A 9,961-nucleotide genomic window follows, 5' to 3' on the forward strand; every position below is an offset into this window, starting at 1 on the left:
AGTGTGTGTGTACGCGTGTTATCCCTTTGTCTGCTTCTGCCTCCAACTAAACACACTTTCCTTTTCCATTCTTCCGCTCGTAATTCTCTGTAAACTCGTGGAGCACGGCGCGGCTTCGATGACGTGTGGGGTAGAGGAACGATTGCCCCACAAGCCAGTCTCACAGTCGTGCACCCCTGTACGTCTACGCCGTACCCCGTGGACCGCGAGACGAGCGCGCGCACGCCTTTCCGTATTAACTGCGCGGGATGTACTAATGTAAGAAGAAGACGCAATTAGAGCCAACGAAACCCCGAGCAATCCGGTAATTCTTGGCCGCAAACCCCTATTGGTTGCTTTTTCTGGTAAACCCCTTCCCTTCTTTTCTCATTTTCTGGTAAACAACGGCTAAGCTTAAGCAAAGTGACGTGGTCGGGGCCACAAGCAGACGAGTCAATGGGCGCGTAAACAAAGTTACCCCTCGCGCCGCTGCCCGCGTCAGTGGCCATGTCGGATCCACCCACCCACCACCACCACCACCAGTAGACAGCAGCTGCGGCGACGGCGACTTTGCTCTCCGACCCGGCGGCGCGCGCCACCACCATGAAGAACTTCTTCAGGAAGCTCGGGTCCGGCGACGGCGCGTCCTCCTCGCCTGCCCCTCCGCCCTCCCGCAAAGCCACCACCACCGGCGGAAACGCGGTCCACCATCCCATCCCCGAGCAGCAGAGGCAGCAGCAGCCGCCCTCGGTCGTCTCCAGCTGGCTCGACTCCGTCCCGACCCGGCCCCCGCCACCGACGCCCCCGGTCCCCGCCGAGTCGGCGTCCGCGTCCGCGTCCCCGCCCGGGGACGAGAGGCGCCAATCGGGCGAGCGGCGGCGGCCGCAACGGCAGCCGCAGCAGCAGCAGGAGGAGGAGGGAATGGAGCGGCGGCAGCCGCAGGTGCAGGAGGCCGAGGCGGAGCGGGAGCGGCGGCGGTCGCGGGAGGAGGACGCGGTGGAGGAGCGGGTCATCCGGGAGTCGTCCGAGGCGGAGGAGCGCAAGCGGGAGCGGGAGAAGGAGGAGGACGACCTCGAGGAGTTCCAGCTGCAGCTCGTGCTCGAGATGAGCGCCAGGGACAACCCCGAGGAGATGGAGATCGAGGTAGCAAAGCAGATGAGCCTCGGGTTCTGCAGGCCCTCCAGCTCACCCGCAGAGGTCCTCGCAGCAAGATACTGGGTCAGTCAGTTATTAGTCAGCAATCTATTAGTCCTGCTTTGTGTTCTACTACTACAATTGATTTCGCTGTCCATTATTATGCTCTTCTCATATCGCAACTGTGATCGATCATCCGTCATTAGGATAATAATGCTCATTGCGTGTCTACTTGCTAGCCTTCTAGCTAGAGCATGATGCTGGTATATTCCTTGATAGATTTGTAGCAGCACTAACTCATTCTTCTAAGCAAATGAGTAGCTGGAACACACAAACTGGAAATTACAGGAATTCAAAACCAACAGAAATCAAATGACATGGAATGTTGAATCCTACATAAGAAACTTTGGTTGCACCATACGAAACTCACGAATGCAAACAAAACTCTCCATGGCTCCCATGGAATTGGTTGCAGCAAAGAAATCCATAGGTTCATCTCATAAGCAATAGCCACTTTCGTCTAGGAGTGAACACTGCAGGATAATGCCTGTTGTTGTGTGATGTCTAGAGTGTGATGCTGGGAGACCATTATTAGTGGTAGGCTGGTAGTAGTAGGAGCTCTCTTCAGGCAAAGTACTTCTAAATATGTGTTTTGTAATTTAACTCTAACCTGTTGCTGTATATAATGCATGAACGTTGCGTCAATTTTTGTAAAAGGAGTGAAGGGACCATAATGGTACAAATGCCATCGTGGTTTACTCAAATGTTCCCTACTTATATTGTTCTCTTACCATTTACAGACACGTATCATAATATATATTGGCTAATGCTTTGCAGAATTTCAACGCACTCGGTTATGATGACATAATATCAGACGGCTTTTATGATCTTTACATCACCGGGAACGGGCCATCATCAATAAACATGCCCTCTCTCAGTGATCTGCGAGCGCAGCCACTTTCGCATAATAGTGTCAACTGGGAGGCTGTATTGGTCCACAGAGGTGAAGACCCCGAGTTTATGAAACTTGAGCAGAAGGCCTTAATCATTGCTCTTGAACTTCGGCAGAGAACTCCAGAACATGTCGGCACTGTTTTGATTCATGAGCTTGCTAATCTGGTTGCTAAACACATGGGTGGAATAATATTTGATCCTGAGAACATGTCAGTGAAGTACCAAAACATGATCAGATCCCTGAGAACACATACCGAGAGTGTAGTTGTGCCTCTTGGCCAATTAAAAACTGGACTAGCTCGTCATCGTGCTCTGCTATTTAAGGTCAGTAACTCATAAACACATTAAGCATTTTTAGATGACGGGGCCAATCCTAATCTATCTTTGTACAAGCAGAATTTGCTAAACATGAACACTGAAGATTATCTGTTATATTGTTGTAGATTATCATTCAATGCATAGCTTCAAATCAATGTTGTTGTGCACATTTCTCTATATCAAAATGGATGACATCGTTTTCTTGCTATTTTCTAAGTTCTGAAGACCTAACACAATAAGCCATCTGCAAAACTTTTGCTCAAACAGTGGTCCATCAATACGATCGATGACGTGGAAAAACATTGTGCAAGACATTTGTCCATTAGGTGATTCATTAGTGTGCTGACAATTATTTCTCTCCATATTTGGATGTAGGTTTTGGCTGATAGCCTTGATGTCCCTTGTCGACTCCTAAAAGGAAGACAGTACACTGGATCAGATGATGGAGCTTTGAACATTGTGAAATTTGATGATGGAAGGTATTACAGCCTGTGCATAGTCAGCATAATATAATTCTGCAGCACAGATGAGAATTTGATGGAACATTTGTGCTGTGTGTAGATATTAGACTTGTTTCATCCACTAGAAGCTTTATAACCATCTACGCCATGCTACATTTTGCAGGGAGTTCATAGTTGATCTCGTGACAGATCCTGGCACAATTATTCCTTCAGATGGTGCTGTTTTATCTACAGAATTTGAAGACAGTTCCTTCTCAGATAATCATCAGTTAAGCAAAGCTGATGCGACCAATCAGTTGGGATCTTCTCTTAGTGGAGTTTCAAATTCTGCATGTGATTCTTTTGAGTACGAGTTACTAGACAGAAGATCAGCATCTAGCAATGTAGGTCCTTCTGATACCGATGGAGCTGCAACTAGCCAGACAAGCAATCAACAAAATACACTATCAAGTTCGTTTGAAGTTTTATCGGTTAACACGTACCCTAGCAATCAACAAAGCCACAACGAATATAGAAGCACAGATGAAGTTGTAGCTTCAAAGAACAAAGAAAAATCAATTGGAGCAAATAATTCTTTGTCAAGTTCACCTTCATCCCCAGAAGTAGGCAGCAGTGCAGGTTTCCGGAGGATGAAAGTAAAGGATATCTCAGAGTATATGATTAATGCTGCCAAAGAAAATCCACAATTAGCACAGAAGATCCATGAGGTTTTACTTGAAAATGGAGTAGTGGCACCACCGGACTTGTTTTCAGAAGATTCAATGGAAGAGCCAAAGGACCTCATTGTGTGTGACACCACCCTGTTTCAAAGCAAGGATGAAATGAAAAGAAGGATGAACGAGGTTGGGTCAAGGGAATATGCTGATCGTGGTCATGGTCCATTACCGGCTCATCACCTTGGACATGAACTCCAATCAAAAATTGTGCCTAACCGGGCACCTTTAGACTCACTTAAGCCTATCGAAGGTTTAGGCATATACCCACCCCTGGATATCCGTGGTAGCCCATCTCCTTATTTTTCAAATTATGAACCGTCGGCACCTCCCCAGGAAACTTCTTCACAGATCTCAAAGCAACTGCCTGTTACGGCTGCTGCTGTTGCAACTGCTGCAGTGGTAGCATCTTCGATGGTTGTTGCGGCCGCAAAATCTAACAGCGATATGAAATTTGATGTGCCTGTTGCAGCCGCAGCTACTGTCACTGCAGCTGCAGTTGTTGCAACAACGGCTGCTGTTAGCAAGCAATATGAACACCTGGACCCTGGCAATAAGCTATTTGGTTCACCAGGTACGTCTGAAAGAAATGAATCAATTGAGAAAGCTGCAGATAACTTTTGGGACAAACAGCACGATGAAATCGGTCATGGTCAAGATAACCCTCTAGATCAAGAGAAGGATTCATCTGAAGTTCCTCGGGAAGCCGAAAGAACCTCAGACAAATCAAGCGGCACAGAAAGTGCAAAATCTGAAAGTGCCTTGGACCAGGTTTCAGATTTTGAAATGCAGTTGGAAGAAATTGCAATTGGTGAACGTATTGGCCTTGGTACTGCTCTCTTTCTTTTAATAAATAGATCTTATCTTAGTCATGCTACTATTGCAGCTACTGTGATTATGTGGAATTAGCATAATACAATTGCAACTTTTTTTTAATATACATGCAACCTTATGTGTTTCAGGATCATTTGGAGAAGTTTATAGAGGAGAATGGCATGGAACAGTAAGCCTTTCAGTTTTAATGTACTCTTATAATTTTAAAATTCATTAACGGGTTCCATATTTGTTATCTTAATTTGCTATTGCTAAATGGGCAGTGGAATATAGCTAATTTAAGATCTTTTGTTCTAGTGACGACTAATGACGTGAAAGAAATGTTAACTTATAACATACATCATGCCACTGCCGATTAATTACTGAAACTAGAATAGGCCTCTACTTTTGAGCCTTAGCGATGGGGAAAGTCAGGTGAAATATGTGTACCAACCGTCATATCCATTTATCTCTTCTCCTCCATTCAGAACGTGAAACGCTTGCATCAGGACGGCTATTGCTAAATGGGCATTGGAATATACAGAAGCCAATTTGAGTTCTTTTGGTGCAGTGACGACTAATGATGTGAAAGAAATGTTAACTTATAACTTACATCATGCAACTCCCGACTAATTACTAATATAGAATAGGACTATATTTTTCAGTATTTTTGATATGTAGCAATGGGGGAAAGTCAGTTAAAATCTGGGTACCAACTGTCATAGCCATTTAGTTCTCCATTCATAACGTGAAAAACAAGTATCAGGACAGAAAGTCAAATAAATAATATGAAATGCTTAGTTCTTCCACCAAAAATCAATAATTTAACTGTAGATTTTTGCAGCCAGTTACTATGTGTTTTGACCCAGAGCTTGAAGTGAAATGTGATTTGTGTAGTGTCTGGCTTCAATAACATCATTTCTTCAAAAAGAAGGTGCAAACCCTGGCATCTTCTTCAATTGATGCCCACAAACATAATTTTATTAACTTATTCATTATCCACTACAAAAGGTATCTCCACACCGAGTGAGTGACACAATCAACGATACGAGTCACGCATCACAGAGTTCACCAATATCCATAACCTCCTGCTTGTCCACATGCTGCAGCGAGCACCCAGTACGGATCCTGTATGTAGCAAGAAGAATAGCCTGCAAAAAATCGTTTTTTTTTGTTTATTGAGAATTAAATCATTGCGGCAGTACCATATGGCCCAACATACAATGCACACACCAACAATGATTTGAGAACACAACGATTTACTCAAACATACAAACCACTTACCACACATTTTAGAAATGCCAGTAGGTGGTGAAAGGCTAAAAAAAGGGCGTACCCAGTGCTGAAAGCTCCCACACATTGTGGGGTCTGGGGAATGGTAGGCAGCCTTTCCCTTGCATTTTATTATGCAAGGAGGCTGATTCAAACAGAGGACCTTCAGGACACAAGTGAAGATACTCTACCACTGCGCCAGGCCCGCCCTTCAGGTGGTGAAATGCTAATGGTAAAAAAAAAAAACTAACCCGTCTCACTAGGTGAGGAAAAGGGCATGTATGAATTGATGCTGAATCGATTCTTCGTTGCCACAGAAGCAACACATTTTGACGCCCTTCCACTTATATTTAGCCAAAATGTCCTTTGTTAAGATAATCCCTTGCAAACATATTATCCAAAGAATTTTTTTAGCGTGATCTCTGGTTTGGAAAAAATATCTTTGCAAAACTGACAACCCATATCCACAAGGGTGTGTACATCGACTGTGCCAAGAATTGGCTGGAGGTATGTAAACTCCAGCAGAAGTGCAGAACGGATCTACATCATGAGTTAATTCGATATGGGCTACCCTGTCACGGAAGCACTCCCAAGCCAAGAGCTTAGGTCCACTTAGGGCACGCCGCACGCCATAGTTCAATGCTCAGGGGCACCGAGCCCATTACATCTGCAACCATTGCATGTTGATTCCTTATGATGTGGTAAATGGTAGTATTTTAATCACTGTGTGCCCTGGTTCCAAGCCAAGTGTCTTCCCAGAAGGAAGTTTCTCTCCCAGGCTAAAAAATACCTACCATTATCCATTTTTGTTCGTTTAAAGGTCCCTCAGTTTAGCACTCCATCTTCTGTTAACCCTTTAGCGATCTTTTAATATTTCTCAATGCAATTTTTACAGAATAATAAATTGCTTTGTTCATAGGAAGTTGCTGTCAAGAAGTTTTTACAACAAGATATTTCAAGCGATGCTCTGGAAGAATTTAGAGCTGAGGTATACTGATTTCATGCGTTCAGTTGGCATGAATGATTGAAGTACACTGCTGTTGGCTTTGTTGCTTGTGTTTATATGATGAGTATGTGCTCACGTCCGTTGTACTTGCATGTACAGTTGCTGCACTCTTCTGCACTGTATGTGTGCATTTTGTAAACTAAACATTCAAGTATCCATGAAGTAATCATATTTTTATTCCATAGTTGTAAACCGTACTGCATTACATTCCATTAGAAAGATTGTCTAACAGTAATTATAGATTTAAAGCAGGCTATTGCTAATGGTTTAGAAATTAATTCAGCAGCCTGATTGCAATCTAAGAACTTTGCTTCCATGATGTGTAACACTGTTTTTTTAAAGTATGTTCTTATGCATTTATCCTGATAGTTGCTTCATGTCTAGGTGCGAATAATGTTGCGGTTGCGTCATCCAAATGTCGTTCTCTTCATGGGCGCCATCACTCGGGTGCCTAATCTTTCCATTGTCACCGAATTTCTTCCAAGGTAGACTTTCTTCATTTGAATTGCTTATTTGGGATTTGCATTTGCTATGTAACATGTACCAATATCACAGAAGATCATGAAGCCAGTTGACCAGTTGTTGCAAAATTTCATGTGTCAACAAGATGCGCTTTTCCTAACGACTCTCATTTTGAACTAGTTTACTTAAATGACTATGAATCTATGATCCATGTTGCTCATAGTCCACAAATAACTAGCTCTGAGTACAGAGCTAGTTATTTGTGGACTGCAAAAAAGGTAAACTATCTGAGAAGTTTGCACTGTTTTCTGTTCAAATGTTAATGTTCGAGCAATTTGGAACAAGTCAGTTGCTGTAATTGTTTGTTCTAAGAATTTAGATTCTCCCATAGTTACTCTGTTAGGCAATTTTGTTCTGGTCAATGACTTCGTCTTTTTCTTTATCATGTTGCTTTGATTTCATCTCCTTGATTATGTAAGGATTTTAATAGCCTAGCTTGCTTTGTAAGTTGAGCTCAATCAAATATCAAGTGACCACGGACAAATATCCCACGCATACCAGAATGCTTCTCCACAACCCCCTTTAGGACTGTGCATTAGGTTGGTGACATGTATGTGATTCTACTAAGGGTACAGTTGCGTGTGCGGAAACAAATACGAAAATACGATTCAGATACTGATATAAATAGTATCAAACACTTGTAACATCTGACCTCTGTAATTGCATCACTTCCTTTAAAAGAGTCTAAATTATTTACTGATTGCTAGCTGTGCTATTGGTATTTCAGAGGTAGTTTGTTCCGGTTGATTCATCGACCTAACAACCAGTTGGATGAAAAGAGGCGATTAAGAATGGCACTTGATGTGGTAAGACTACTCATAATTTAGTATATCTGTCTCTGTAAGTTGCTGACTCAGACAAGTACAGCTAGTATTTTTTTACTAAACTTCCTTTGGATGGTACCTAGGCGCGTGGTATGAATTATCTGCATAATTGCTCACCAGTTGTAGTCCATAGAGACCTGAAATCCCCAAATCTACTGGTTGACAAGAATTGGGTTGTGAAGGTAACACACGTTCCATCATAGCAAATGTCGTTCTGTGTATTGTTTCCATTGCAAGCTGTATAACCTTTTGCAATTAGGTTTGTGATTTTGGTCTATCGAGAATGAAGAACAATACCTTCCTGTCATCAAGATCAACAGCTGGAACAGTAAGCTTTGCATGATTCTGCAATTTTATTGTAACTTGTATGTAAGTAGTGCTTTAAGGTTTAAGGGAATATTTGAGGGTATAACCTTAGCTATCCTAGTATGGAAGGAAGATCGAACACTGGCAATTACAGTGCTTGGATGAATGATGGAGCTTCGAATTATATATTGGACTTGCACTTCACTGGAATATCTAAACCCTCCACTACCTTCAGCTATATCTCCAATCTTTCAGTTAAAAGTCCACAAATAACTAGCTCTGTACTCAGGTAGTTTACCTTTTTTTTAGGGGAAGTCACATAGTTTGCTTATGTAATTAAGCTGGCTGACAGGCTTAACTGTCTTAAAACTTTGGTGCTCTTATATCAGATAGTTCATGTACACTTGAAAACAAAAGTTGGTTTATGTTATATGTGGGCATTTTTAATTTGAATCAAGGTGGTTCAGGTGCTGTACCAAAGTTACCACTAATGTATGCGTTGATGTGCAGGCGGAGTGGATGGCACCGGAAGTACTACGCAATGAACCATCAGATGAGAAGTTAGTCTACTGCTCAAAATCCAGTTCAGCTGTTTTCACTTCCCACATAATTTTGTGCAAGCTGACACATATGTGCATGTTGGCAGATGCGATGTTTTTAGTTACGGTGTCATACTGTGGGAACTTTGTACGTTACAACAGCCTTGGGAAGGTATGAACGCCATGCAAGTTGTTGGAGCAGTTGGGTTTCAGAGTCGTCGCCTTGATATTCCAGATAATGTTGACCCCGCCGTAGCAGAGATCATAACAAGATGCTGGCAGACGTTAGTATGCCTAATTTGTTCGGTTGCAGTTTCAAAATATTACACATTGTGCCTTCATGATCACCATCGAAACTCTTCTTCGATGAATGCAAATTTCCTAGTAATCTCAATGCTGCTGCCCTCTGTATTTGCATGTAGGGACCCAAGGGCACGACCATCATTTGCAGAGATCATGGCTGCATTAAAACCATTACTGAAGACCATGCCTGCCAACCAAGCACCAAGGCAGAGAGTACAGCAAACAGATGGGTAAGAAAGAAATATGAGGAAAGGCAACTGCCCAACGTCCGTAATACAGGATTGTTTTTTGTACAGTTACACCAAATGTGTGTGCAGAGTAAAGAAAGAGCGTGATGTTGGTGCTTCCCCTGTATAGATGTAAGATCCAAGAGTGGCATGAGCCATATTAAGCCCCGCTTGTCATCGACCCATTTGTGATGAAGGGCGCTGTGAGACCATGTAACAGTTGAACAAGGAACTGACATGGTGGGCGGAACAGGGGCTTTGTTCATACCGTCTCTCTCTTCATTTTCTTCTCCAGTTCACCTGTTATCCACCAAACGGTGGGTATTTATGTGCATGTGTCAACAAATGTAATGTACTGCTGTCAATCAGAACAAAGGATGAAGAGAAAACCGATTCAGCTTGTGATCTGTACTGATCCCCAAGTTCTGGTGTTCCACTGAAAATTCTCACCTGCTGCTACAAGCAAGAGATGCATGCTATTGCCTGCCGTCCTCACATCACGTAATGGCAAATGGAACGAGGAAGACAATCGATATATCCTCACCATTCGCCAAGGTCTTCGCAGGGGAACAAGAGGACAAGGGTTGCTA

At 43.0% G+C, this 9,961-nt stretch overlaps 1 protein-coding gene across 1 annotated transcript; it reads left to right on the plus strand.

Annotated features, from left to right (window-relative positions):
* Positions 1–494: 494 nt before the first annotated feature.
* Positions 495–9,778, plus strand: LOC124693112 (probable serine/threonine-protein kinase SIS8). Its single transcript, XM_047226567.1, has 13 exons — positions 495–1,197; positions 1,951–2,391; positions 2,761–2,864; positions 3,010–4,388; positions 4,522–4,562; positions 6,564–6,632; positions 7,035–7,135; positions 7,900–7,978; positions 8,080–8,178; positions 8,256–8,324; positions 8,813–8,862; positions 8,949–9,125; positions 9,264–9,778. The coding sequence occupies exons 1-13, from the start codon at positions 583–585 to the stop codon at positions 9,376–9,378; spliced, it is 3,339 nt and encodes a 1,112-aa protein (XP_047082523.1). The 5' UTR covers positions 495–582; the 3' UTR covers positions 9,379–9,778.
* The last annotated feature ends 183 nt before the right edge of the window (positions 9,779–9,961 follow it).

Source organism: Lolium rigidum, chromosome 2 (assembly GCF_022539505.1).
Source record: "Lolium rigidum isolate FL_2022 chromosome 2, APGP_CSIRO_Lrig_0.1, whole genome shotgun sequence".
Lineage (NCBI taxonomy): Eukaryota > Viridiplantae > Streptophyta > Magnoliopsida > Poales > Poaceae > Lolium > Lolium rigidum.

Coding starts and splice junctions, on each gene's coding strand:
- LOC124693112 (XM_047226567.1), top strand. CDS start 583: ATGAAGAACTTCTTCAGGAAGCTCGGGTCCGGCGACGGCGCGTCCTCC. Junction 6,633..7,034: donor TGGAAGAATTTAGAGCTGAG/GTATACTGATTT, acceptor CTTCATGTCTAG/GTGCGAATAATGTTGCGGTT. Junction 8,863..8,948: donor AATGAACCATCAGATGAGAA/GTTAGTCTACTG, acceptor GCATGTTGGCAG/ATGCGATGTTTTTAGTTACG.